Here is a 27214-nt window from a genome sequence, read left to right on the forward strand (position 1 = left end):
TTCAGCCGGTCCGTGCAGCTTAGGGGCTCGTCGCGACCGTCGGCGGACAATGTTGTGGACGAAACCAGGGGCCGGGCGTCTAAGATACCGCTTCGCCTTATGAAACAATCAATCATCCCGCATTGGCCCAAGCCCAACCGCTTTTATGCACTTCGCTGTCCACCACTCTCTTCTTGCATTGTACTGGGCAGACATCCGGAAACGCATTGTCCATTAGACAACCCAAGCCAACGTACGACGTCTGCCCAAAGTGCATTCACGCGATCAACACCATCAAGAACATTATCCTGCCCGCTCGCGGCGTGTTTGCAGAGGATGCTAGTCTCCTCCTAGCTCTCCTTGGGAGTGCTCGCTGAGCCACTTGTCTCCAATAACACACTAACGTTCTAGTCGAGCTGCCGCTCCTGCTGGCAAGTGCTGCTCAACGAGCGCCGCTGACTTCCAATCGTGTCCAAAGACACAACTGCAGCTGCACATATCCCTTCTCAGTTCGTGGGAACTTCGCCCTCCAAAGGAGCAGCGTCGGTCAATACTTGGAATGTCACTGCGTAGATGATGGCAAAGGCTCGCGCAGATTCCCGTTGCCGCCGTCTACCGCGCCACCGGTTTGGTAGCATGTGCTTCCATAGGGTGCGTGTCTCGCTCATCAGGCATTCACCGACTTGTTCCCGCCATCTGCCTCCAGGGACGTCGGCATCCCAGCAACGTCCCAGGATCGTCTGCGCTGTTTGCGGACAACGACCTACGGTTCAGGACCGGTCACTATCCTTGGCCCTCTGCCCAGCTCAAACAGGCTCCCGCCTCCTTCTAGGCCGCTCCGAACGCCACCACTTCCCCATGCTATATACTTTGAATACAGGGTTAAGCTTTTATCCTGGATTTCCCATAACACTGCGCGCATCCTCTGAATGCGTCGCCTGCTCCCAGCACGACATACCGCATATAGCGCGTTCGCTCTGCACGCTGCAAGAAGCCACAGCGTTCCCCGTCCCGCACAGGCCGATATGGGTGTTCGACAAGCTCTCCCGCTCGACCGCGACTCCGCGACGTCCGGACGCGCCTTCTCGCTCGCCTGCGAGCCCGCACCGGGACCGCCTTCCGGGAAGCTCACGTACGGATGTCGTCGCACGTACGTACGATACGCGGAATCCAAGCCGTTCTCGCACCACGCTTTCGAGAATAGCGTATTCAAACTTAAGCCGCGGAAGTGAGCATGGTTTGTTCCCGAGCTCTCGATGTTCGCGCGCTCGTTATCTAGTAAGTCATATCTCGTGCAAGCTCCGAAAGCCTATCCATATCTCGCGCTTGAAGCCCGCCCTCTCTACCGCAGGAGCCAGTTGCCAGTTGCCACCCGAGTTCAGCGGCCAGAGTGGTTTCGCGGCGGCTGTGTGCTGCACCGTGTTGCCCGGATGGTGCCGAACGCACTGCGGCGCCCAAACCATATGCGGACAGAGACAGGGCGGCAACTGGCATCCTTCCCCAATTTGTCAGACAGGAATAATTGCCTCCGGTGTCAAGCCATGGGTCTCGAACGGTGGGTAGGGCCTGGCCGCTAGCAGCAGCCTCGCAGCGGGGGACGACCTTCCTTTGCCGCGGGGCTCAGGACGACTGCCCGCCGCGGCAAGGCGTCGCACGCGCACGTGTTCTGCGGGGTGACGTCTTGCTGGGAATCCGGCAAGGGCTGCAGCGCGCGTGCGCTCCACAACGCCTGGGCTAGTGCCCCTCGTCTGCACTTCGCTGCCCGCATAGAAAGGCCGTCTCTCCTGCCACGCCGCAAATCCATCACGCCCGGCCACGCTGCTCGCTGTGTGCCACAAACATGAGGCTGCTCGTCGCTCGCCCATCGAGATCGCCTCCAGCACCCCACTCTCCCAGGCCGCTTCTTCCGCCTTGCCCCAAGGGAATCTTGATGGCTGCGCCCTGACGTGCTCTTCTCGAAGGGGGAATGCGAGCCGGCGACATATCCAGCTAGGACACACGCTAGCGCCTCGTACCGCTAGGCGTAGGGGACGCGTAAGCGAGTCACTGCAGTGCGTTGTCCCGAGGTGTACGATATAGGCTGACGTATCTGGATAGACAGCAAATGCATCTGTCATTGTGGGTACTTAGCAGCGTAGATCGGACCCAACCGGCGGCAGTATCGCGGCCATTATGCTGGCGCTTCGTTGCTGTAATGTCCGGCGTTGAGTCGACGAACAGCGACAAGCCACTCCTTGAAACTGATCCGAGGCGCAGATTACCTTGCAAGCCCCGCCGCAGTCGTTCAGCATGTGGGTGCCCCTTCCGCACTTGTCAGCGTTGACCCCAACACATTATGCCGTCACACAGTCTTCTGGACGTCGTCTGTTTGTCATAGAGGAGCCACATTCCGACCGACGGCGCTTATGCACGTGCAACAACGACGTGTATTTCCAGATATGCCACAACAGGGTACCCCTTCGCGTCCTCGCCAAGCTCTCGAGAAGCCACCTCATTTCGTGTGGGGACGACGTGAGTAACATATAGTCGCCTTCTCGCGCGTTCTCGTCTTGTGACTTATTCTTGAGTCTCGAACAATTTTTCGCGCTCTGTGAAAGTTGACATATGCGCCGTGTCGAGCTACTCCGCACAGGGAAACGTCCAGACGTACTCGGAGCGCGCACGACAGAGTCGACTCGTCGTCGGCCGAACCTGATATATGCTGGGAAAGAAGGGGCCTCGGCACGTCCTTCAAGCAGCGTCTTGTGACACCACGGAAAGTCCCCCATCGCGCTGCCAAGTGCACGAAGGGCGTGTTCCTTGAGTAAGTACGTGTATGGTTGCTTCTCGAGGTACGCGCATCAGCCTGCCGCTTCGCGACGTCGAACTAGGCCTTGGTCAACTACGATGCGCGAATGATCAGATGAACTTGTGGGGTACATTTCCTCGCAGTGGGCGTTGGAGGAAGATCTCGGGATGTTGTTCTCGTACGCCCACTGTGTCATGACCGTCCGCTGTCACGCGTAAGGTTGCGCTCGTGATCTTACTTGAACGTGCACGAAGGTAGAGACTACCATGCTCGTTGAAGCGCCTGGTGGGTAACTTTCTCTTCCCCTAAGCGTAGCAGAGAAGTGCGTCAAATGACACCTGTGCTGCGCTCAGGGTTAGCGAGGGAAATTGGCCACTCGTCAGTATTGCCGTCGATGACGGAGCCCGACTTGTCGTAAGCGCGACAGTCGCGTTGCCTGCATGCGCGGTAGTGCATTCGTTCCCCGGTCGTCTTCACAAGTACAACTTAACAACTTCCATAGCTCTGCCCACGAGGACTGGACTGTGCGAGCCGACGTGAGCAGTCATATGACCTCTTCATAGACTCCTGCATGCCTTTTCGTCTTGAGAAAATTCTCCAATGGAAGCGCACGAGGTATTCTCTGTCCTGCGTGCTTTACCAGGGCCCCCTATTCCCCGAAGCCTAGTGTTTCGTTCCGTCTCCGACGTCCGTCCCGTGGTACGTTGCTCAATTCCAGGGCTTCTCTGAGAGGACGCGAATAGAATCGTTTGACTTCCATCGCTAATGCCGTACATCCATCTAGTCTCGCACATGCGAAGGTCCCCTGTTATGTTGCTACTCATCGCCGCGGGAGTCAAGAAGAGCTCCTGTGACTATTGTTGTACCAGCCGCGTTCTTGCCAGCATCAGGGGGCACTCATTTCTCCAGCCTGGCCTTCGATCACCGATCTTGGGCGTCGAGGATGGCACCATGATATACTCTGTGTACTCAGCCACCTTTCTCGGAAGGTCACGCTACTGGGCACCATGGGCCGCTCCATGAGCTGCAGCCCCAGAAACTTTATGACCACTCATGTGCCAACCTCCTACCATGGTTGTGGGTTTCTGTGGTTGACAGCTACTGAATGCCATCCACAGAGACCGCTCTCGATCGACTCCGCGACTGCTTCCAAGCATTTGTACCGCACTTTTTGGGTGGCGAAGTCGTCTATTAACAGCACCAGCACTAGCACCTTCTTGCCGCAGCCCCCGTGACCACCATTGCATTTCTACTGGCGCGCACGCAGCATTGATGCTGGTCGGAGGAGATGGATCGTGCTTTCGCTTGAGATGAGCACCGCACGATCGTATGTGAATGTGTCTCGCTTAGATCACTGATCAATCTCCTTGTCCCTCATTAGAACGAGAGATGCCGTGCCGACGCTTCTTCCGTGAAGCTACTCCAGTTCAATTTGAAGGCAGCTGCAGCGTGTAGGATGCGTAGCACTACCTCTCGTCGATCATCGATCGATACGAGCTGCGTGCTGCCTTGTGGGGTCGACATTGCCATCGCTCGCAAGCTCCGGCGACGACGCCTATGGCGTCGTGTGGCACTCGAGCGACTGGGTATGTCCTTCTCTTTGGAGTCAACTGGAATCTCACCCGCTCTTTCCAGCAACCCTTCATCTCCATACAATCGATCGTATGCTGGACACGCAAGAGGGACCCACCGTATTGGCGTGCAAGGAACGCTGGAGCACCACGGAGCTCGAACGTCGCTCATGTGCCCTTGCATGTGCATCCGTGCATCTCTCGTGCCTCCTCCGAACCATCGAGAGCCTCAGTGTCTGAATGCGAGCCAATCCACATCTTCTCGCCGAGCGAGGATCCGGAGTGGCATGATGCACTGCGGCACGCAAAGCTCTGCGCGATCGTCCCTCGCTCCCGCTGAGCACTCCTCATGCCGTTAGGTCGTGTGCTCATGCATTGCATCATTCTGCACTCTATGTATACGTAGCTCGCCCCCGTCCGCCTTCGCAACTATTCTCTTCTCGTCTACGATGCTGCTTGCCTGGGACTTTTGCGCTAGGCGCTCTTGGGGCCAATACAGTCCCCTGCAGTCGCCGGCGTCCCGAGTTCCCACCGCGCCTACAACCGCACCCGTACATCAGGCCCTTCTCCCTCTCCTCGCCGATCCGCCGTTCCAGCAAGTCCGCATTCGCTATTCATATCGATATAATGCCGCCAGCGCGCGCAGGCCCAGACCCTGCCGAAGTCCCAGGGAGCAATTGCTCGTTTCCCACTTCTCCCCGACGTTATCTCAGCTCAGCCTCCTGTCATGCAGGCCATAGCCCGGGACCTCGGACGACGCTGAATGAACGCGTTGCACATCCCACCAAACCGCGACCGTCATGACGTCGCCGATGGCTCATAGACAGCCCAGCCGACTGTCAGGAGAATTGACTGCGTGCTTGCCATCAGGAATCTCGCTGCCGTTTGAGGACGCGAATATACTCCTCCATCGTAGAGTGGCCGGATCAGTGACTGCGAGAACCCCTTGCTCAGGGTTTCACCGATATTGCGGTCGCGACGTCGACATGCGCTCGTAGCTGATGTAGCTCCATCTCAACACGCGCTGACGAACCCAGCAATGGCAGTCTTATCTGTTCAAATCATGCCTCGTGCAGCCCGGATCCGCCAGACCGTGGACTAGGCAGTGGCACAGCCAGAGGGTGAAAGCCTGTGGAAGCCGTTCTGACTGCGACAGGCGGTGTGCGTTGAAGAATAGATTCTTGACATGCGACATTGATGTAAACGTCGGAAGTACTAGTGGAAGGACTCAACATATCATTGACAACATAACAATATTCAACAGCCTTTCCAAAAGGAATGCTAGCATCCATGAGGCCTCGAGGTACCGCGAGGACGTCAGAAGATAAGATAGCTAGCGGGACCGGTAGGGGTAGAACCTGAGAACTTCGGGGGACAGCCTCCGCACATCCGGAGGGAAGTGCCTGGGGGGAATAAAGTGTCTTAATGACGGGGGATGAATGGCGCAGGTGTGGTCGGGACGTGGAGGGTATCGCGAAGAGGCGAATGACAATGAGACATATGGAAAACGACAGGTGGCACGATGGGACAGGGGAAGCTTGAATGGCACGTCCACAGTGAGGAGTAGCCTAACCGTAACACCACACGGGAATGTCGATGACGGCGGGCGTTTTGTGCAGGCCTAACGACTGTTATCAGACTAGGACACATGACGGAAGATTTTTGCTACAACACACACTCACAAAAGATAGAGAGGGTATGTTCGAAGAAGAAGGCGGGAAGGACCAACTGGCGCACTGGTACGCTGCTTGACGAGAGGTTGAATGATATCCTGTACAGTGAAACCCGGGGCAGGCGGACGTGTTGCGAAGACTGTTAGATCCCTCCTCCGCCAGAGTATGCTCGAGCCCGGCCCATGCGCGGTCGAACCCAGTCCTTACTTTTCCTTTTCGTTTCTTGCACGAACCCAGAAGAAAGTGGGAGCTCGTCGAGAGCGCCAGCAAGAGAACTCGAAGAGCTGTTGAAGATGGGACCAGTGAACTGCGAAAACGAGCATGTGGGAAAGAAGATGTCCGAGTTGTTGTTGAGCGCGAAAGAAACCGCCTTCGAACGTGGCTGCTGGATGGAAGGCTGGATAGAGGGCTGGTCCTGCACTGTCTCAGTACTCGAGAACTCGCAGAAGTCCGGGAATGCATCAGATATTAGTGTAGCCAGATCCTCAGGTCGCCAAGTCCCGTAGTCGTCAGTGGAACAAGCTGCCAGGTCCGAAGAGCTCCCACGAGAAGCAGAGGCGCTAACCAGATCGTCAGATGATTGACTGAGCTCCGAAACGGACGTGAAACCGCCGCTAGAGTCTGTGAGCTGAGGACATGTGTCGACGTTGGTAGCTGTTCCCGGCTGGTAGCATTCTGTAGACGTGGACAAGCTGTAGCAAGGGAAGACGCGTTCATAATAGATGGCCATCTGTCGTTCCATGTGTGCCTTGTAAGACCCTACCTCCTCTTGAATGCCATCGGCGGGTCCCAGGATACGAGACAGGGTGTTGTAGTAAGCCTCGCGTTGTTTCCGGTCGAGGACGGTATGGTCAAAGATAGGACGAATGTTGTCAATCTGAGAGTCTCCATAGGTCCGAGAGGTTCCCGGCGGAGGACGAGGAGGCAAGTCGAGCGTTGAATTAACCAGTCTGATGACGTGATTGGCAGGTGCAGATATCCAAGGACGAGGAGACTCGGGTTTGGGCTCGGTGGAGGCAGGGGTTGTCGCAGAGAGCGCGGCGGTAGAAGGCAAGTCGGGATTTGACTGAGCCTTGTTGATGGTAGCCGTGTTGGGGGGAGAACCGGATGTTTGAAGCACGGGTGCGATGCTCCGACGGATGCGACGCTAGGCAAACAAAAACAGTCAGCTATATACGCATATAGTTACGTTTTGGAAGAGCTCACATGCATGCGCATCGCATCCGTCTTTTGCTCGACAGTGGCACGCTTGTCCTCTTTGGTGACGCGGAGACCCTTGCTATGGAACCAGTCGTATATGTGCCTGCGGTCGACGTTGAAGCGCATCTGAATCTCTTGCCGGATGGCAAAGGAGGGCATCTCGACGGCGCCTGGCTCCACGTAGCGTTCGAGTTCGGCCACGAGCTCCGGTCCAAGGCGAATTGCAAGGCTTTCAGGATTGACTCGTCGCCTTGTCGATGCTTGCATCGCAGGAGGTGATAAGTTGTCCAAAAGTAGATGTTTGTTAGTCGGGTGGTCTGCAGTCATGCTCCTGCTGAGGCGGTAAGGTTCGGTATCCGGCGGTGCTGGACGCTTGGCAGGAATCATGCTATCGCAGCGCGACATTGCGTGAGCCATGACAGCGGAGGTCTCAATGATGAAGGCGACTGAGTATGTGGTAGTGAGTAAGAGACCCAACGCTCGGAACTCATGAACCTCGGGGTTTTGAGAGGGTCGGACTTCGGACACCGCGTTACCATATGGGTATGTCACGCCACAGAGGAAGGGAGAGTTCAGATCATGCATGTCTGCGGATGAAGAGTGTCCCAAGCAAGTGGCACATCGTCTATGGTGCATGTGATTACTATGATATATGTAGAGTTGGGTGCATCAGTGGGTCCGCTTCACCACCCTCTCTGTCAACGCCTCTAGCGCGCCCTTCGCATCGCTGTCGGGCAGCGGAGCCAGCACCTCCCGAGCCTTATCCGCATGCGCACGCGCAAGCTCACGCGTCCGCTCTACGCCAGATGACCTGCGAACAAGATCTCTTGCCTGGAAGACGGCGGAGAAGGGAGGCGTAGGCGTGTGAGGGCTTGGTGCGCAATCATGTATAGAACTCCACGTACCAAGTCAACGTCACCAGGCTGTCCGAACTTGCGCATGATGAGAGGGCCCATCTCTGGATGCTCTTCCCAAGCGAACAAGGCAGGTCCTGTGGCGAGACCCAGCTGCAAATCGGCGCCCCCAGGCTTACCCAGCGTGGCGTCTCCGGCCTCGTAATCGAGGATATCGTCGACGAGCTGCAAGAAGAGTATATAACAAATGCAGACATGCATGGGACACAGAAAGCACGCACCTGGAATGCAATACCCAGATTGCGACCGTAGGCGTACGCTACCTCCTTCCACACCTCGCCTTCCTTGCACCCACCCAGGACGACCGCTGCCCGAGCACCCTTCGCCATCAGACTCGCCGTCTTCAGGTAGGTCTTCTGGAGATAGATGTTCCAGTTCTCCTGTCCTACCGTGGGCGACAGTCCCGCCACGCCAAGTTCGTCCGCATGGACCGCCTTCAGCTGGAGGATCTCCCCCTCCACGAGGTTGGCGATGACGCTCGCAATAAGCTCGACGACCTCGTTCTCACCTAACCGTGAGAGCGCGGCGCTCGTCCGGCCGAGGAGGAAGTCGCCCGCCAGCACGGACAGCTTGTTCCCAAAGGCTGCAGGCGCGGACGCTACCCCCCTCCTTAGCGGCGACTTGTCAATCACGTCGTCATGCAGGAGCGACGCGACGTGTATCATCTCCACAATTTGCGCTAGCCGTACCTGCGTCGGAAGCAGGGCAAGCGGCTCGGCCACCGTAGGCACGAACATCGCAGGTGTGAACGGCGGGGGAGTTGGCGGCTGGTGAGGCAGGCGTGGAGGACGAACGGAGAACGACGTCTGGAACGATGCGGTATGGTCTGGCATGCTCGGATTCCAGTCGTTGAGCACGTCCGGACGCGTCAGTGGACGGTCGAGTTCCTCCGCGCGTCCGCCCGCGCCTTCGCACTCCGCCGCCCATTTCTTCAGATGCCAGCCAGAGCCCAAACCATTCGTTGCCTGCGAAAAGAGGAGGACGAGGAGAGGCCGGAGCTGCTTTGACGGATGCAAGAAATAATATTGGGCGATCTCGGTCAGAGAGGGGTGTGACGAGCCAAGCAGGTTGAGCAGAGTTTCGCGTAGCTGCTGGAGTTGAGGCGCAACCAGCTTGTACGGGTCCGGACGCGTTGGCAATTTTGGGGGGTTCGGGGCGTGAAGGAGTGGATCATTGGGCGGTAGCGTCTGTGGTTGTGCGGAATGGGTCGTCTTTTTCTGTTGCTGTGCGTGAATGCTGTAATTTCTGCGTGTCCTTGGCCGCGTGACCAACGCGTAGGACGAAGGCAGGTGGGGAAGGCGCACTCCGGCGACAGCACATCGTCGCATGACCAGCAAGGACGCTACCGGAGGCGTCGAGAGGTAGAAAGAATAGGGTGATGAGGAGACCGGGTCGGGAGAGTCGGGAAGGAGGGGCAGGCCAACAGTTCAACCTAGACGCGCTCCCGCCTCGGCGTTCGCTCTCACCGCGCGGGCATGACGTCCTCACGCCTTTCGCTGCCAATCACGATTGCCAATTTCCCCTCCACTGTGTGCATGACGCTTGTGACCGGTCCAGCAGATATCCGTCCGTCTAGCACCTATATTCTCATCCCGCTACGCATTAATACAAAAAGGCAACCAACTACTGCAAACAGCACCAAGGAGGGCCAGGTACGACAGAACGCGCGAAAGAAGTCCGCCGTTGCTGGCGCGTGTGAGCGCGTCAGGATGCGCAGCTACGTTGCCAGAAGTCCATTTTGCCACTCACACGCCACAGAGCAAGGCGGCCGCAGGACCGGACGTCCAGGAGCAAACTGTGCCCGAAAGGGGAGGGCATAAGATTCACGATAGCATCCGAGTCGTCACTTGCGGGGGCCCAGCGGACAGGTCACAGTTTCAGCAGTTGATGATGTCCAGAGATGTCCAGAGATGCTATACATACATGAGCATAGTTAACGTGCTCCTCTATCACCGCGTTGAGGACTGGTAGGAGGCGCGAGTGCTGGAGCGGATGCCCCATTAAGCTGAGCGGCTGGCTTCTCGAGATATTCTGCCAGCTTCCGCCCCTATAGGGCGAGACATACTCAAAATCTGTGATCTGTGATGTGTAGAGAACTAGGTACTAACCTTGACCTCAAGCTCTTCCCATGGTACGCTCGTCTCAGAGTTCAGCGTCAGGAGCAAGGGAGGATCATCGTCGTCGTCCTTCTTTTGCGCTTCTACTGGCAGCACTAGGAGATGTCCAAGCTATTCTCCCCACTCAGCAATGGTCCGATACAGTGAGTCATTGAGACACACCTGTGAATCGACCCTACCGACACCCTGCTCTCGCGTCTCCTGCCATATCTCTGTGCTGAGGCCTACTATCACGCGCACGCGATCCTTCGGCCTATCAGGTATAGAAACGTAGGATACCAGTTCGCCTTCTGGTGTAAACAGGACAACAGTGTGCAGCTTCGGGAGGTCAAGAACGCGGGACAGAAGGGTGCGCAAGTTGGGCAAGTTGAGCATGCTGAGAGCGGACCGTTAAGCTAGTCTTCGGGTTGTAGACGCCCAGTAGCAGCAGCGTGGACCCCGGTCACCGAAATCAAGGGCAGTTGAGCCGGTGGATGTATTCGAACGGAACGCAAGGATCTACAGCGAAACAACTAGCAATAAGATAGGAGCCAGGATGCACGAAACATATCATAGTCCCGTATGCACAAAGACGGGCACTCATTAATTCATAAATCACAGCTACTGACGAACTACTCAACGCTTCTGAGCCTAATGAGTCTCAGTTAGGTCGAAATCCTCGCGATGTAAGGATGAGCACGTACTAGATAGGCCATCAATTGCTGATACCCAGGCTGATTCGTATTGACAGGGGGCACGCCAGGCATGGAACCGTGCGAGTGCGCTCCAATCATCGCCGAAGCAGGAGGCATACTGTACGGTGGCATCGGCGGTGCAGCGGATTGTGGTGGCTGGCCCTGCCCTCCCTGCTGTAACAAAGCAAGAATGTTAGCGGGCAGCCCTTGCATCTGAGGGGTAGCTCCTGGTGGAGGCGGAGGTGCTGGGGTCGAGGGCTGAGAAGACATAGAGTACGGATTTGAAGGAGGCGCGGAGGGGGTTGCAGTGGCGTATGAAGGGGCATGTGGGGGTGGCATCGGCGGCTGGTGGTTGTAGTATGCATTTGCAGCAGGCGCAGGGGGCATTGGTGGCATAGTCGGTGGGGGTGGTGGAGGAGCACTTGCGGAGGGCGCTGGAGGCGGCGGAGGGCCACCTCCGCCTCCCGGTTGCTTGAGTGCTGCGAGAAGCTGCTGAACCTTCTTGGCCTGCTCAAGACGCTCGCGCTCGTCTGCAGCCTGCTTAGGGAGGTCAGATACCATCCTGTGACCTCCTGTAGATGAAACTCACTTCTGCAGGGGCCGGCGCAGGCTGAGGTGGGGGTCGGTTGTATGCACCACCCGGAGGGGCACCATAACCCGGACCAGCAGGACCTCCATACCCGCCCTGGCTAGCTCTGTTGAAGTCGTCCAGACGCTGTTCACGCCCAAACTCGTCCTCAATCTGACGATTGTTTTGGTTATTACGATCGCGATATTCTCGGCGGTCCTCCCAGTCACTGTTGTTGTGGAAACCTCGTCCTCTCCCGCGACCGCCTCGACCGCCTCGACCTCCACGTCTTCCGCCGTGATGACCACCTTCATCCCAGTCTCGCTGTGGACGTTCAAGTCCGTCGCCTCCGTGCTCTCTGTAAGTCTTGGGTTAGTATCAATTCTGTTTCGCAAACATCATGTGACAGACCGAGACTCAGCGACACGGGGATCATCGCTGGGAGAAGCATAGACGATCTCCATTACTCCATCCTGAAGGCCCTGATGACGGAGACGGTCGTGGGCCTCCTCGCACGCCTAAAGCCCGCTGTCAGTAGGTATGATTAACCTACGAATGCAAATTCACTGACCCGTGTATCATAAAACTCTACGTATCGTTGGCTAAGTTGCGTGGTCGGCGCACCGTTCTGAGCATGTGTGATAGGCGACAGGAAAAGTAGTACGTACTCCGGACGTTCGCCGTAAGGCCTGACCGACTTAACGTCGCCAAATTGCTGGAATTTGCGGCGGACCTCATTATCGTCAATGGGTTGATTGGTGGGGGAGTTCCGGAGCGTGACTATCAGATTCCCTTGCAGCTCCTGCGGAGTCACATCGTTCAATATCGGGAATGGCCGATCATCAAAATCGTGACTGACCTGGTCCTTTTGCCTGTCCGCGCCCCGTTGGTCATCGCGAGGTAACGAGTAGTGCACATCGATCTATCGGAATTGAGCATCCTTCGAAATGTTTTGTATCAGATGACGCACAGGACGGCCACTGATCTCAGACCCTTGTAGCCTATCCCTTGCTCTTTCCGCGGCACGGAGATCGTACTGGAACCCGAATCATGATCAGATTTATATGCTGCGCCACCCTGCGATGAAAGCACTCACGTATGTGACGAAGACCATCCCACGATTGGCGATAAGGTCGAAGAATGTTTTGATCTCGCCATGTTCCTCGAAAAGCTGTCTTACGTCTTCACTGCTCGTCTCATACTGGAAATACATCGGAGCTCAAGTCAGTACGGCAATTGGGCCGGGTACGTTCCCCACTTATGAGGTTTGAACTCGCCTTGATGTTACGTATGAAAAGAGTACGACAGGGTCGCTCTCGCTGAATGCGTTCCTCAATGATAGAGTCATGCACCTTGTCGTCTCGTTCGCGGCGTTGAGGGCGTTTCTGCTGGAAGCGATTGTTATAACCTCCCCTGCCCCCCTGATTGTAGTTTTGTCCAGAGCCATCTACCGAACCGATGAATCAACGTGAGAACGATGTGTGATTGAGATTGTAGTCATCAACATGGAGAACGGCGGCGAAAGCATGTTAAGAAGACGCCGTTCTCGAACACGACTTCTCAATTCAAGCAAAACTGGAGCTGTTCCTGCCATGGGGCTCAAATGGCTAATTGGGGACCCAGAGAACCTTGAAACTTATACGCTTCGGAATCCAGATGTCCTTGGCTGCGCACTCGCCACCAACTCTCACCAAGACGGGCCCATAAACACGATCACAGTAATGAACAGCCTCAAGACTGACTTCCACGACGCCTCGCGATCACTAAGGCCCTTTGTTTCGATCTCAAAAAGCTCAAATGTGATTCTCAAGCGTACCTTCGTAACCGTAGCCCTGATCGTAACCACCAGAGGCATCTGATTGGTACTGTCCTGGACCTGGCGCAGTGTACGTGTTGCCGTTCTGGTAGTACTGCCCTTGAGGTGGGCCGGAATCGTAGTAATTGTAACCTCCCACGTCGCCTTGCGGAGGACCTTGATCATATGGGGCTGCATTGCCATAGCCGCCGTAATGGCCGCCGCCTTGTTGGCCACCCCCACCTCCACGGCCACGACCACGACCGAATCCTCTTCCTCTAGGAGCACCGCCCCTATCAAAGTGGTGGGATCTGTCAGGCCCGGGCCCATAGTTTCCGGAAGGGCCGCCTCCTCTACGTGGCCCATCATAGGGCCCGCCATACGGATGGTGTCGGTTCATGTCTCAACGTTCTTCGAATGCGTATAGGACTCTTCCAACTCTCGCGATGCGTTGCAAACCGAGGCGCGCTTAGTGACGTGTCGAGTTGGTGAGGCAGATGGCTTAGTAGATTCACGGAGGAGAAACGTTGCGGCGCGTTCGAGTTCAGAGTGCGTCGGAAGCAAACGAGATGCAACTCAGGTGTCCAGGAGTAGGAGAAACGAAACGACGATTGAGCTGGAGGTGGTGGTCGGGGAGTACAAGAGAAGAATCAATTTTTCAGGGCATTGTGGATACCAGCCCGTGGGAAAACCAGCCCAGTTGGGCGAGCGCCTGGAGGCACCCTGCAACGCCGGCGTCGGGGTACCTGCTGCGCGATAGCACTCTCCCCTTCTCCCGCCACATCCCCGCTCTCCCGACGTCATGTCCAAACAATTCCAGTTTAAACTTGTTCTTCTGGGTGCGTCTCCTGGCGTGGCTCATGCTTGTCGGTACTAATATATACTTTTCTCAGGCGAATCCGCGGTGGGGAAGTCCAGGTAGACATTGCCGCTTTCGCCCGTCTTCAATGCATGTGCTGAGTGGCTTACTCTCCCAGTCTGGTATTGCGTTTCGTGAAGGACCAGTTTGATGATTACCGAGAGAGTACTATTGGAGGTATGTGATTTGCATCTCGCCAGGTTTGCGGTCCCTGAACTACGTCAAGCCGCCTTCCTGACACAGACTGTGACACTCGAGGACCAGACGACCGTCAAGTTCGAGATATGGTGAGTACGCCGATTGTCAGGCCCCAATCCATGGTTATACATAGCTATGCAGGGATACGGCAGGACAGGAACGCTACAAGGTATGTTCCCCGCTTCGTTCCGTAGATGCCATGCTGACTGGGCCCGCCAGTCCCTTGTATGTGAAGTTTCTCGTCGGCATACACTTCAGTTCTCACAGCAGGCACACGCAAGGCTCCCATGTACTACCGCAACGCCAACTGCGCTGTCGTAGTGTATGATATCACGCAGTCCACGTCATTAGAGAAGGCCAAGTCCTGGATCCGGGAACTCCAGCGGCAGGCCGATCCTAACATTGTCATCGCTCTCTGCGGCAACAAGCTCGACCTTTCGGCCCGACGCCAAGTGTCTCAGGAAGAGGCCAAGAAGTACGCCGAAGAGGAGGGCCTCATGTGGGGCGAGACGAGTGCTAAGACTGGCGAGGGCGTATCAGACATTTTCACCTCTATCGGTGCGTTCCATTCACATACCCATTTGTACTCGTCTAACAATCAACGACACGCAGCCAAGAAGCTCCCGCTTACTGCACCACCTTCCGCACGGGGAGGCACACGCCCCGGTGTACCGGGCGGCAGAACAGGGGTCGATTTGAACAAGCAGGCGAACGCTGGCCAGGGCCAAGGCGACCAGTGCAATTGCTGAACATATTGTCGTCTGTCATCACTACCGTTTCCGTCGCCTAGTGTTCATCTGTACATTGGCTCCCTCCTGGATTCTCGGTCCCATATGGTCTGTTTCTACTTCGCTCCCGCTCTTCATTGTAGTCTACCTGCCATTAGCTCGCTTTTATATATGGACTTGCCCATGCGGATCCTTGGACATGAACGCTCAAAACACTCGATTATCAAACTGAAGAATGACAGGCGAGAGACCGACGACCATTACAAGATGTAGTACCGAAGGACCGTGGGATCCGCTGTCCGCAGGAATTACGTGAGTAAAGCATACAAGGATTAACCAACGATAACAAGTGGAAGCCTGTAATGAATGAGGAGTTGTACAATGAGTGACGCAGGGCACCAGCCCGTTAGCAGCAGTAGCATATACGACGAAGCAATAACGATAACGGCAAAAAGCGAATACCAATAAATAGATCCCAAGAACGAACGACGAAACCCTACCCAGCACGCATCGAGCGTGCTCAAAACCCTGCAAGCTCGAGCCCCTTGCGGATGTCCGCGTGTTGCATTTCAGCCTGCTGAATCTCCTGGCTCTTCACCCAGAACGAGCTCTGATCCTTCTCCCCGGCGAGCGTCGCGTTCGCGTCGATGAACATCATCGTCGCCGCGTCCTCCGCGAACGCGTACGGCTTGTGCTGATGGCGGAGCATCGCGTCGATCGCCTCCCACCACTTCTCGCGCTTCGCGAAGTGGATGAGCGACGCCGTCGTCCCCAGCGGCGACGACGCGGGCGAGACGAGGACGGTGTCCTGGTACTGCTCGTTCGCGAGCTGCATGTCCGTGAGGTACATGCCGATATAAGGGATGCAGGGACCCTCGACGGACCGCTGGAAGAGGCGGTACGCGGAGAAGTTGCCCGCCGCCTCGTGGTACTTGGCGAGCTGCTCGAGCTGCGCCCGCTTGTTGACGTGCGCCCAGGTGAGATGCAGGCGGTTCACGACTGGGCTTGACAGCGCGGTCACGATGGCGTGCATAGACGCGTAGTTGTGGAGAGATTTGCATTTCTGTTACATGAGACGGAGACGGAGATAGTTAGCACGATTTTGAGAGACGCGCCGGGTGGCTGTATCATGCTCACCTCCGCCACCTTGATCCACAAGTCGATCGTCTCCGCCCGCTTGCCCAGTCCCTCCATATTCAGGATGCTCATCTTGACCCAGGAGCCGAGCTTGTCGTGGAACGCATTGAAGGCCACGAGGTTCTTCACGCCGTTCCCGGTCTGCGACTTTACCCAGCTCATGCACTCTTGCGGCCGGACTTTTGAGTACTGCCGCTGCTCATACATGCACAGGTGCTCCGCGAAGAAGAGCGGGTCCATGCGCAACAGCTCTCCCTTGGCATCCTTTCCTTTCTTAGACCGCTTGGCGGCAGCTGAAACAGGCGTCGGAGGAATGACAGATATCTGGCAGGACGTGAGACACTACGCGTATATGCGACATAAGTCGACACTCACATATCGTTCAAGCGACTTGAGAACGTCGCGCGCGATGGCAGCAAGTGGAGGAGGGGACGTGATGGAGGAAACGAAATCGACGACACGGCGGGCGAGGTGGGGGTCGTCGACAAGCAGTCCAAACTGCTCGCTCCAGACTTGGAGGACGGTCAGGACACGGCGACGCGTAGGCTTCAGCTTCTTCTCCTTCCACTGCTCAAGCTCCTTGAAAGTGAGTGTACTGGGATGAGTGACGCTGAACTGCGCGATTAGGAGGTCGAGGACCTCCTCGGCGCTAGCGAAGGACTTGTAGGTCGTCAAAAAGGCTTGGCGATACCTCGTCTCTTGGATTGGTTCTAACCAGAAGTTGAGGTTTTCGATGCGGAAGATATAGAGGATAGATTGCTTACTGGGGAAATCTACGGTCAACCGCTCCACCAGTGCCCGCAGCGTTCCCGCCGATACACTTCCGTCAGATAGGATCTGGATCTCGTGCTCGCCACTGTACATTGGCCGCAAGTACCAGATACCCTCGGAGAGTTTGGCATCATGGAAAGCCTGGGCCTCGTCGTCGCCGGTGATCTGGCGAATCTTATCTGTACGGGGGACGGGCATCTTGTTCGTGCGCGTGAAAGCATCGAAGCTCTCGGCAACGACGGGACTCGCGATAAGATGGTCAAGCTCCTCGACATTCTGCGCTTCGAAAAGAGTCGTCAGACGGGTCAACGACGACTGGTCGTCGATCAACAGAGGCCTGCGGCGCAGATGTCGCATGGCCACAGGTTTCGCGGACTCAGAGCGGGTACGCTGATGTTCGGATGATGGCGTCTCTACATTGGGGAGGGACATGCTGCGCCTGCGTGATGGAGTCCTAGGAGTGTTAGGGAGCGACTTATCTCCTGGCGCCGCGGGCGGAACAGTGAGGACTTGGTCTGTTGCAGATGTGGGTCCCTCCATGGCTGAGGGGGACTGGACCTGCATAGGGAATGAGGGGAGCACGGGAGACAAGAGGGGCGGCGGACGTGAACGAGAACCCTTGCGCGACAGAAGAGCCTCTGTCGGAGAGAGCTCTGACTCTACATCGAGGAAATTGGCATCGATCCCTTCATGGGGTGGAACAAGAGGGCTGAATATGTTAGCCACGCCAGGAGGGCTAGGTTCCGCTCCTAGCTGCATGATAGGAACCTAGCATACGGTTGGTTTCATCGGTCGTCATAGAATAATTAGACGTACCTTGTCCCCATTGACCAATGGCATCCAGTCATACCCGCGGTGTTCTGCTTCAGTACCGACCACGAAGGGGTCCGTGAGCGGCTCTGGGGACCCATAGAGTCTGTCAGCATCGTCGTGATAGACGGCGACATTGTTTCCAGCCTTCTTCAGCTTTTCAGCATAGGCGTCAGAGATAGGGCGGACAAATGCGCTTGGGATCCAGCCGACTCTGTTGTCGTCTAAACGGATGGCAGCCCACCAGCCCTGGAAGACATCAGCCCACGTCCAGCCATGCATATTCATCTAGTATAGGCGCCTCACCGTATCCTCTCTCTTGACGACGTCCAATATGTCATTTCTTCGGAAGGACAGCTGGTCGCTGTCTTCCGCGTCGTAGTCAAACAAGCATAATACGTAGAAGAGCTCCGTGGAAGACGTCGGAGTTGCGGTGTCAGGAGCCGCCAGACTTGCTTCCAGGTCAGCAGATGCAGAAGAAGTAGGTGTTGGGAGGGATTTCTCTGCGGCAGATGGATTTGGGTCTATCCAGAGTTGAGGACGATGACCTCCACGCCTCGACGGCTTGTGGTGCAAGACGGCCATGCGGGAAGATGCAGCTGTCACCGCATATAACGAGGCGTTGGCGGCCTTCCAATGCGGAAGGATGTGAAGGGCAAGGAAGATGTCCCTAGGCAACGAGCGGAACAGAGGCTCTATACGTTCAAGGCACACTGCGCATACCCCACGGCCCGTATCTACATCGCGCTCAGCCCCGGGCGTTGCCCTCCCCGGGGTAACCCGATGCACACGGGCTCGAGCTCGACGTTCATTGACAGCGACCATCACCATCGTGATTGCACACAAGTGCCATCTCCTGCCCAGCAACCCAATACAGCATTCGCTCAGAGCTGCGGACCGGTGCCATGTCCTCCATGCTCGCTGTAGGCTCTCTGGCAGAAACACTGTTGCAGGGCTACTCGGCTGTCTACGCGGCGTACAGTAGCATTTGACCCCACTAAGTAAGCGACAGCGGACAGGCACGAGGCGAGCTCAGATTAGCCGACCGCCCAAATTGACGAGGACCTATCTTGGGATCCAGGGCCTTCCCGGGCCCGCCGGTCCAACGTGCGAACAAGCTTCTATCAATGTGATGCATCTAAGCGAGGGCCCAGATATGACGTGCTGTATTTGAGACCAGCCTCCGGAGATAATCGACCACGATGGTCAGTTCGCCGGTGCAGCTGCAACAGACTACCAGAATTTCGAGCAATGTCTATACGCCTGGTCATCTCCTGATTCTGGTGCATCGTTTCGACTAGTCAAGGGTTAGAGAGTTTGCTGAGGATGGCGGGCCCGGTGCAGTGTACATGCCGTACTCGTGGGACTGGCTAGTAGTAGCCAGCACGCCCGTCTCGGTCGGTGAGGCGATGGTAACGGTCAATCACTCACTCGCCGTGCGTGAAGACTTGCTGGGGTCTCGGGTGCTGTTACTTACTCGCATAGAAACGTGTTCCAGACAAGTGCAATCGACCCTCCTGCGGAATTCTCATGCCGTTGCTGACCATTTCAGAGGCTGTGTTCAACGTGTACCACAGGGGTTCACGGACAGCAACGTCCTCCTGGAAGGTGTCCCATACTTGTAGCTCAACTAACGCAGGAATGCAAAGCTGGACAGACATGAGTGATTGTTACCAGCACGTTCGTGGTCGATCGCTTGAGAAATGGTTGACGCAGGTTGCGATGCCGAGAGAGCCAGAGGCTGTCAAGAGATACTTCATTTCGCAGCTTCAGCTCCGGCATACTTCCAAAGGTTGCCAAGTGATCGTGTATTGTAACAGAGGGTGCAACGTTAACGTCCAAAGCAGCTGGGAAGGGAGTGGACGCGGGAGCAATACAGCGGGCCGCAAGGCCGCGATCAGATCTGTCCTTGGATGCGGGCGCCCATCCCCCGCCCTACCCGTACTCGGCCACAGATTCCTTCAAGCTTTCGAGATGGTCCCTTGGAATTCAGCCAAAGCAAAGGTGGGATTAGCACTTACTTAGCATTCCTTGCTGGTACTGAACTGCCCTGCTCCAGGTTCAACTTCGGTATCCCCGTTCGCCGTTCGGCTCTAGGCTCATTCTTATCCTCCCACTCCCAGGTTAGGCGTCCAGAGGCTTCGCACCCTCCAGGAGAAGAAGAATGCGCAGGCCAAGGCTGCACGACGTGACATCGCCTTTTTGCTGGAGAAGGGGAGGATTGAGACCGCCCGAATAAAGACTGAGAACAGTGCGTGCATCCTATATTCCCGCCGTCTGGAACAACACCGCGAACACGCCGCAGTCATCAACGAGGACATCTACGTCGAGCTACTCGAGCTGTTAGAGCTCTACTGCGAGCTTCTCATCGCACGTTTCGGCCTTTTGGACCAGAAGTGAGTGAGTATCCCACATCTCCGCGTCCCCGTTTACACAGCCCTCCTTCTGCGCTCCCTCGCAGCGCGCGCGAGCCGGATCCCGGAGTTAGCGAGGGCGTCTGTGCAATTATCTACGCTGCTCCGCGGACGGAAGTGAAGGGTAAGCTGACGTTCGCGCATGGCACGGATTGCCATACTAAGCAATGATCGCAGAGCTGCACGTCCTCCGGGACATCCTCATGCACAAATACGGGCGTGAGTTTGCCGTAGCAGTCATGGAGAACCGGGACGGCTGCGTTAGCGAGCGGGTATGCGAAACCTTCTACGCCCGTGCAACCTACGCTGACGTGCCACGAGGTCACCCGGAAAGTGGAGGTTGCGACTCCTCCCTCCACCCTCGTCGATGCGTATCTTGCGGAGATCGCAAAGGGGTACGGCGTACCGTGGTCCCCCCCTAAACCGGCCGACGCCGCGGACGATGTCAATGATGACGGTGCAGAAGGAGGCGTAAAAGTTTGTCTTCCAAGTATGCGTTCATACGTCATGTACACGTCTGACGGCATCCTGTACCTCTCGGGACGCGCGCTCTACCTCAGGCGGCAGCAGGTGGGAAGGAGAAGGTCGCGGCCGAGGTTCCCGCGTCGCCTCGCCTGCTTAACGCAGCAGCGATATCGGCGGAAGCAAGGAGCGCGGGAGTGCGGACGCCCAAGCTTCCGGAAATTCCGGCGGACGAAGACGCGCCACCTTATAGCGAAGAGAACGCACAGAAGGAGCAGAGGGAGGGCACTCTGAAGGCCTCGCCCGTGGATCCCCCGAAGAAGAAGGACGCGGAAGAAGACGAGTTTGAGGCTCTCGCTAAACGATTTGAGGCGCTCAAGAACAGGTAGTGCGGAGGCTGCGGCGTCTGGAATTTGATTGCCACGAGAAGTCGTGCTGTACGTACAAGTACAAATGTAGGATACCACGTACACTTCGAATCCTTGCGCCCGCGCTGCAGCTCCTCACGCTATATAGACATAACTATCCCCAAGTTAAGCTTCAAGAAGAGCACCGTGGTTTCGGCCGACCACGCTAACCGACCTCAGCTTGGGAAGCCCTTCTCTATAGCCGTGCTTCGCACGAATATGTCCGTCGGTCCACACCGAAGTGGTGTAGCGATGGTCAACTTTAAGAACAACGTATAAAGTCCACATCCGGAAAAGATGGTCAGAAGTCGTACATTCTCGATCCAAACCATGCCTCTGACGTCCAAGTTTCGCTCGAGAATTAGTTAATCGAGGACAATACCTTCATTTCCTCACGTACGTATCTGGAGCATGTCGCCGAATGTGACCCTGTCTGTTTTGGGAGCGGCCCGGCTTCGTGGTTCCGCCAGAAGTCTCCCACACGTGAGCGAATTCACGGGCGGGAAGCAGCAGATACGCGACGCCGAAGAGGACAGATCACGCGTAGGATCAAGATCGTATAGGACCCCTGAATAGTCTCAGGATTGTTTCAGCACATGCTGCACCGAACTCCACATGGAAGCACGGACAGTACTTAAGAAGAATTACCGCAGGTGCGCATATGCGGATGCGGGCGAGAAACTCGACCTGACACCGTTAAATTAGCAGACAGGTTCATGAAACGCCTGAACACTAAGTATGCACATACTGCAGGCTCGCAGGAGGCGTGAATCTCCGCGGGCTGGGTGCGGTGGCACTTGACAACCGTGGTAAGAACAGGAACAGGTCCCTGAAGCACGTCATATGTCCGCCGGAGCAATGGCGAAGCAAGTTTTGAACGGGCAAATTATCGCATTGAGAACCTGGGGGCGGACATGCGCATAGTGCTGTGGGCACGCTCGGTACCGTTCAATATAAGGTCCGCACGGGTCTTGTCTAGCCCGAACAGAAGGAGCTGCCAACCTTACGAAGTGCTAGCCGGAAGGGCAGTCAGATGCCCTGCCGGATGTTGTGCGGATGCGCGTAAGCAATATGCGGCCCCGTTAGAGCTGAGCTCGCTCTCCCGGGTTGACAGCGCCATCAACAGAAGCCGAGCACTCACCATGAGAAAAAGCAAGGATGGGACTGTGATCAAGTGCATGCATTGACAGCGCATGGCTGAAGTACGGCTGAATAGGGAAGCTTCCCTGCAGATGACGCGCATGATGGGATGTGCATACCGAGACGCCCTCGCAGAAGGAATATATGGATGACAGGGTGAACGCTGAGCCCATGAGCGACGATGGGGCTGTGTTCTTGGAGGGAGCCTGATGTACGTCGGCCTTGTTAAGTTGTCTTGTTTATTCACATAACGCATCAAACCACACTCACCATGGTCTCCCCAGGCGGCAGAGCAAGATTCTCCAGCGTCGTCCTCAGATCCGTACCAGCGGTATTCACATACCGGATCGGCAGAGGAGAGGGCGAGGCGACCGGACGGATGTTGGGAAAGAACGTCAGGAACATTGCTCTCAATCCGTGGGCGGCATGTCGGACAGAGACAGACGCTCCGCGCTCAGTTGATAACGTGAGCGGGGGTGCCGCCCGGAGCCTGTACGTTGAGCATCAATATCCGCCGACGTCCCAGCGCGTGTCGTCACAACAAACCTAGTCAGCGGGCAGTCCTGTAACCTTGCTGGATTACCTCCGACTGGCGGAAGTGGGGGTCCTCGAATCGTATTGCAAGGGGCCATTAGAGCGCAAGCAGTTCGAATGCACAAGCTAAGACAAGTGAACCACGCGTGATTCTGCGTAGAATGGCGGGAAGTGAGCGGCGCTGACACGACTTCCAATCCTGTCTCCGTGCCGGGCTGGAACACCACGGCGCGCGAATATTCCTCAGCATGAATGGATTTGGCGTACCGTACTCATCTGTATATTACCCCAGACGAAGCAATCGATGGTGTCGAGCCACAGAAGATCCAGCGGAAGAGGACGCGTGGCGACTCGCGACGACCGCAGGTCAGCTGTTATCAGCCCAGATCAATATGGAAGAGACATTGCAAGTTCAATCGTGCGACAGAAAGTGAGGTGAGAGGATGCTCGGCATGAATTGGCACGCGATGGAGGGAAAATGAAGACAGCATATGTGCTGGTACACGCCGCTGACGACCATACATATATTTCCGCCTCACGAATTGGAGGCATGGGTGCACAATGAAAACCTCCGACCACGAGGCAGCTGAAGCTCCGGGCCCCGCCGAAGACTCTGACGCGAGGGATACCTATGGCTCGGTTGGTGAAAGACTAACAAAGTGAAGATAACAATCGCCGAACCGCTATAATAAAATGGTGAAAGGGCCGTTGCATCCAAGCTGGGATCAGCGGATGGCATGCGGCCCATCATGACATTCGAAGAGCTCTCGCCAAGAAACCTCTCGAGGAAATGCTGTAAGCGGGCAACTGGGAACAAGGAATGGCGTCCGACGGTGGTGAGTCGGATGTTTCCCTGTTTTACATCGGAATGGAGATCGAGCAGGATTGATCGGGCGAGGGCCGCATGCGAGCGAAGAAATGATGGGTGAACGGGCAGGAGGACTGCCGGGGTAAGCAGGGCGTGGCTCGGCCAGGCTGTCGGAAGGACTGGGGACCCGCCATAGATGGCAATCGGTGCAGACTGTCACACTAGCCGTCACACGTCGGGGAACGGAGATGGTCGATGGCACCAATGGGAAAGCGGCACGTGAGAGTCCGATTGGTGCGGGATTTCGGTCTTCGCTCATGTCCTCCGCCGTTGAACAGCGTCGCTCGGTGGCCGTTATATATACCATCTTTCGCTCCGTCCGCTCACAGCCTTTCATGCTCCCCCCTCGTTGTGCCGCCCATGTCTCGTCTTGACCCCGTCCAGTACGCCATGCACCAACCATACGAGCACACGCAAGACAACGATATGGACGACGATGTCTACTCGGTTGTCTCCGCCGACTCGACTGGAAGCATGCGCTTCTCTAGCTCCTCTTCATCTGCAACCTCACACGACTGGGAGATGCGGTCCGCTTCTCCGGCGCCCTCAACATACTCGATGACAAGTTCATTGCGTGCAGCATCATACGTTCACGAATTTGGGCGCGGAATCAACAATTATTCCGAAGTATATCGCCTCCCGGCCGATGAGGAAGAGTTTGACCGCTTGGGTGCGCGCCTCTCTAGCTTTCTCACTTCGCAGTGTTCATATTCCCCACAGACCAGCAACATATCATGTTCATGGAGGTCATGGGCAGATATGCACCACCAATACCAGAAATCCTTGCAGATGACACACCGGGTGTCACGAAGACGTGCGTTGATCTCGGATGTGGAAGCGGCAGCTGGTACGTGTGCTCTATGCCCACATGGGGTCGTACCTAATCTCCCTGTCTCCAGGATACTGGATGTCGCGCGAGATTTCCCACATTGCAGCGCGGTCGCAGTCGATCTAGTTCCCATGCAAGACGTGTGAGTACTTCGCGCGTATCGATTGAAAGCGCTTATTGACGCGTATTCCCAGACATATGCCTCCAAATTGCAGGTACGCATAGTGCACGATTTTCAGTCGATGACAATCTCTCATATAACGGTGCAGGAGCGAAGTGGACGACATCAACCTGGGGTTGCAACACTTCTATGGGGCGTTCAACGTTGCGCATGCACGCCTTGTCTCGTCTGGGGTACGTGTTTGCTTCGCTTGTGTTCCCGGGTCCCACCCACCGTCGGCTCCGGAGACGCTCTCAGATCTGATGGAATCTGACTTGCAATCTCCGTTGTTCTTGTTTTCCATGTTTGGCATGCGCTGACCTGGATCTTAGATTCGCGATTACAGGGGCCTGATCGACGAGATGGCGCAGACACTGCGTCCCCGGGGTCTCCTCGAAGTCATGGAGTTCGACTTCCGTGTATATGACGAGCATCGACAGCCCATTATGCCCACGCGCTTGGATGAGGAGATGCCTGCCATCGCTCGCTGGATGAATCTTGTTCATATCGCTGTTGAGCAGCGCGGGGGCGAGCCTGATGCCGCCAACCAACTCAACCGATGGGCATCAGCACATCCAGACCTCGAGGACGTCGTTTATCGGGAATTCTGGTTCCAGACGTGTCCCTGGAAGCCGGGTAGCGATCCCGAATCCGGGTTTGACAACCACGTAGGCGCAATGATGCGAGACGATATCCTGGTAGGTACCGCTGCTAGACCAGAGAATGTTCCCTCTGATTCCCGTCACAGGCATTCATCAAATCAGGGCGTCCCCTTTTACTCGGCAGCGATCTCGACGTCTCTATCGTCGATGAACTCGAACTAAATGCCGAACGCGAGCTTCTGGAAGCTAAAACACGTTCGTACATACGAGTACAAGACGTGTATGCTCGCCGGAAAGATTCATAACACGGACTCCCTACCGCCCGCTGATTATCAAGGCGGTAGCTATCTCTATTGTATTTTAATAGTGTGTAATCATTCATTCGCATCGTAGTCTAGCATCACGTACTTCGTCGCTGTCGTTGCATAGCTTTGGGAATTGCCGTCGCGTACAATGTTCATTGTTCCTCACTCTGCGAAGGATACGATGCCGAAACACTCTGACATTGCGCCTGGGACAAAGAATTCATTGTTAGCACCCGTGTACTTATATCCACCGATACACACGACGCATCAAAACAAAGTTTTAGAACACCATGGACCAGAACGGGCGAACGAAAGTGGCACTGGGACAATACCGAGCACTGCCCATGGCGAACACGCGTGGTGTCAACTAGCTAAACGTTAAGACAATTGAAATACAACCTCTCTTCAATCACGATAGGCGGCTACTGACAGGTTGTCGGACCTTGTAGGTTAACTGCCGAGCTGACTTAGCACGTAGCCGCACTCATCCTGTGTCTGTTTGAGGCGATGCCGAGCTCAGCCTGGACTCGGAGTTCGGTTCGGGCCGCCGACTTCGAGGTCCGGCCGTGTGTAAAAAACTTGCCCAGGGGTATATCGTTATGAGAACGTCTGAAAAACGCACATTGCGGCGAAAGTGCCCGGTAATTGCACTCAAATGGAATACTTCATCATGAATGTGCAAACGTAGCGGAGGGAGACATTCGAATTGACTACCTAATCACGCGCTACACACGGGACGCGAGTGATCTGGTCGGATTTCCGCCGGGCTGTGATCAGACCGATGCGCGGACCCTCGGCCTACGAAGAATTCTATCCACGATCATTTGAATCAGCTGGTCCCTCGCCGCCTCAGAGCCCGGCTCGCTCGACGTTGTCAGTGAGACATTTGCAACAGGTGTACTCGTGATGAGGGCGTTGGGCCCAATGACGCTGACCGAGTATCCGCTGAACGACGTCTGGAGTTGCATGCTACTACCGGACGTGACAGAGCTCTCGCCTGCGGGAGCCGGGGCATGTTCCTAAAGATGTGATTCAATGGGGTGAGGGTTCATGCGCGTTGCTGCGGCGATCTGTTCCGTCGCGAGCTTCGAGGGCAGTGGTGACAACGGAGAAGCGTCAACGCTGACGTTACCAGGGTGTGTGGTGGATGCTCTCACGGAGGTCGGGACGGCTGTGGCCTCGAGTCGGCGAACCTGGAAGGGGCTATGGGCGGCTCGCGCGCGGCGGCCGCAGCGCGTTCCCTACAAAGGTAGCAGACGAACGCGCCTGCGATAATTGTCAAGCCGGCGATTGCACAGACGACCCCGGCGACCATCTTGCCCGTGTAGGATTGATGCGCCGGGGAGCCTATTTCCAACCCAGGCCCGCTGGCAACGCGCGAGCTAGTGAAGCGAAATGAGTAGAAAGATGGCCTGGGATTGTTGGGTTAGGGTGGAGCAGTTAGACTGAATGCGGAAGTACCTGCCTGATGGCACACTGGAACTTGTATTCGTACTGGCGACATTGGGATTAGCGAAGACCGTGGTAGAGTTGAGGCAGAATTTGAGTCCACCGACATTGGGATCATTGGCACTGATGTTGACCGTGTACGAGGTGGTAGCCACGAGACCATCCTGATTGTATAGCAAGGCGTCGCAGACTAACCACATCGTGCTCGCCTTGTACAGTGTAGTGTCCCCACTAACAGTCCATCGTTGTCCTTCAAGGTTGA

General features: G+C 56.2%; 9 protein-coding genes across 9 annotated transcripts; 3 read left to right on the forward strand and 6 right to left on the reverse strand.

Moving 5' to 3' along the window:
- Positions 1-1057: 1057 nt before the first annotated feature.
- On the reverse strand, positions 1058-1862 carry DICSQDRAFT_131390 (uncharacterized protein). Its single transcript, XM_007360486.1, has 2 exons — positions 1312-1862; positions 1058-1257 (listed from the first exon to the last, which is right to left on the reverse strand). Exon 1 carries the CDS (start codon positions 1745-1747, stop codon positions 1553-1555), a length of 195 nt encoding a protein of 64 aa, XP_007360548.1. The 5' UTR covers positions 1748-1862; the 3' UTR covers positions 1058-1257; positions 1312-1552.
- Positions 1863-4057: 2195 nt separating this feature from the next.
- DICSQDRAFT_131391 (uncharacterized protein) lies at positions 4058-4745 on the reverse strand. Its single transcript, XM_007360487.1, has 2 exons — positions 4403-4745; positions 4058-4353 (listed from the first exon to the last, which is right to left on the reverse strand). Exon 1 carries the CDS (start codon positions 4720-4722, stop codon positions 4507-4509), a length of 216 nt encoding a protein of 71 aa, XP_007360549.1. The 5' UTR covers positions 4723-4745; the 3' UTR covers positions 4058-4353; positions 4403-4506.
- A 2451-nt stretch (positions 4746-7196) lies between these two features.
- DICSQDRAFT_46885 (uncharacterized protein) lies at positions 7197-7370 on the reverse strand (the record flags this gene model as incomplete). Its single annotated transcript, XM_007359805.1, has 1 exon — positions 7197-7370. One exon carries the CDS (start codon positions 7368-7370, stop codon positions 7197-7199), a length of 174 nt encoding a protein of 57 aa, XP_007359867.1.
- Positions 7371-7777: 407 nt separating this feature from the next.
- On the reverse strand, positions 7778-10619 carry DICSQDRAFT_176811 (terpenoid synthase; the record flags this gene model as incomplete). The annotated part of the gene is made up of 5 exons (XM_007360488.1): positions 7778-8042; positions 8117-8290; positions 8347-9342; positions 10234-10353; positions 10405-10619. Coding segments are annotated over 5 exons (1667 nt in total), but the record flags the coding sequence as incomplete, so codon positions are not given.
- Positions 10620-10748: 129 nt separating this feature from the next.
- DICSQDRAFT_96232 (uncharacterized protein) lies at positions 10749-13906 on the reverse strand. The gene is made up of 11 exons (XM_007360489.1): positions 13301-13906; positions 12762-12931; positions 12581-12685; positions 12455-12520; positions 12344-12406; positions 12153-12286; positions 12056-12086; positions 11896-12002; positions 11506-11842; positions 10926-11453; positions 10749-10872 (listed from the first exon to the last, which is right to left on the reverse strand). Exons 1-11 carry the CDS (start codon positions 13677-13679, stop codon positions 10858-10860), a joined length of 1935 nt encoding a protein of 644 aa, XP_007360551.1. The 5' UTR covers positions 13680-13906; the 3' UTR covers positions 10749-10857.
- A 137-nt stretch (positions 13907-14043) lies between these two features.
- DICSQDRAFT_76541 (GTP-binding protein RAB5) lies at positions 14044-15259 on the forward strand. Its single transcript, XM_007360490.1, has 8 exons — positions 14044-14118; positions 14173-14197; positions 14257-14315; positions 14365-14425; positions 14478-14505; positions 14556-14561; positions 14618-14894; positions 14949-15259. The coding sequence occupies exons 1-8, from the start codon at positions 14082-14084 to the stop codon at positions 15083-15085; spliced, it is 630 nt and encodes a 209-aa protein (XP_007360552.1). The 5' UTR covers positions 14044-14081; the 3' UTR covers positions 15086-15259.
- Positions 15260-15273: 14 nt separating this feature from the next.
- On the reverse strand, positions 15274-18367 carry DICSQDRAFT_96237 (ras GEF; the record flags this gene model as incomplete). The annotated part of the gene is made up of 7 exons (XM_007360491.1): positions 15274-16127; positions 16202-16525; positions 16577-16911; positions 16966-17383; positions 17483-17740; positions 17789-18031; positions 18089-18367. The coding sequence occupies 7 exons, from the start codon at positions 18365-18367 to the stop codon at positions 15585-15587; spliced, it is 2400 nt and encodes a 799-aa protein (XP_007360553.1). The 3' UTR covers positions 15274-15584.
- Positions 18368-19756: 1389 nt separating this feature from the next.
- On the forward strand, positions 19757-21181 carry DICSQDRAFT_176815 (uncharacterized protein; the record flags this gene model as incomplete). The annotated part of the gene is made up of 8 exons (XM_007360492.1): positions 19757-19786; positions 19842-19852; positions 19906-20033; positions 20088-20178; positions 20244-20320; positions 20374-20468; positions 20518-20673; positions 20757-21181. 8 exons carry the CDS (start codon positions 19757-19759, stop codon positions 21045-21047), a joined length of 879 nt encoding a protein of 292 aa, XP_007360554.1. The 3' UTR covers positions 21048-21181.
- Positions 21182-23951: 2770 nt separating this feature from the next.
- DICSQDRAFT_96243 (uncharacterized protein) lies at positions 23952-25503 on the forward strand (the record flags this gene model as incomplete). Its single annotated transcript, XM_007360493.1, has 7 exons — positions 23952-24277; positions 24328-24454; positions 24507-24578; positions 24631-24651; positions 24706-24790; positions 24929-25294; positions 25345-25503. Exons 1-7 carry the CDS (start codon positions 23968-23970, stop codon positions 25501-25503), a joined length of 1140 nt encoding a protein of 379 aa, XP_007360555.1. The 5' UTR covers positions 23952-23967.
- Positions 25504-27214: the final 1711 nt, after the last annotated feature.

This window comes from Dichomitus squalens (assembly GCF_000275845.1).
Source record: "Dichomitus squalens LYAD-421 SS1 unplaced genomic scaffold DICSQscaffold_1, whole genome shotgun sequence".
NCBI lineage: Eukaryota > Fungi > Basidiomycota > Agaricomycetes > Polyporales > Polyporaceae > Dichomitus > Dichomitus squalens.

Excerpts from the sequence above, each read along its gene's own strand:
- DICSQDRAFT_76541 (XM_007360490.1), top strand. The coding sequence starts at position 14,082 with ATGTCCAAACAATTCCAGTTTAAACTTGTTCTTCTGG. Across the intron at positions 14,198-14,256 it reads TCCGCGGTGGGGAAGTCCAG|TCTGGTATTGCGTTTCGTGA; the intron begins GTAGACATTGCC and ends TTACTCTCCCAG. Across the intron at positions 14,895-14,948 it reads AGACATTTTCACCTCTATCG|CCAAGAAGCTCCCGCTTACT; the intron begins GTGCGTTCCATT and ends AACGACACGCAG.
- DICSQDRAFT_131390 (XM_007360486.1), bottom strand. The coding sequence starts at position 1,747 with ATGCGGGCAGCGAAGTGCAGACGAGGGGCACTAGCCCAGGCGTTGTGG.
- DICSQDRAFT_131391 (XM_007360487.1), bottom strand. The coding sequence starts at position 4,722 with ATGATGCAATGCATGAGCACACGACCTAACGGCATGAGGAGTGCTCAG.
- DICSQDRAFT_96232 (XM_007360489.1), bottom strand. The coding sequence starts at position 13,679 with ATGAACCGACACCATCCGTATGGCGGGCCCTATGATGGGCCACGTAGA. Across the intron at positions 12,087-12,152 it reads CCTTACGGCGAACGTCCGGA|CCAACGATACGTAGAGTTTT; the intron begins GTACGTACTACT and ends CACGCAACTTAG. Across the intron at positions 11,454-11,505 it reads CTGCGCCGGCCCCTGCAGAA|GCTGCAGACGAGCGCGAGCG; the intron begins GTGAGTTTCATC and ends CTCCCTAAGCAG.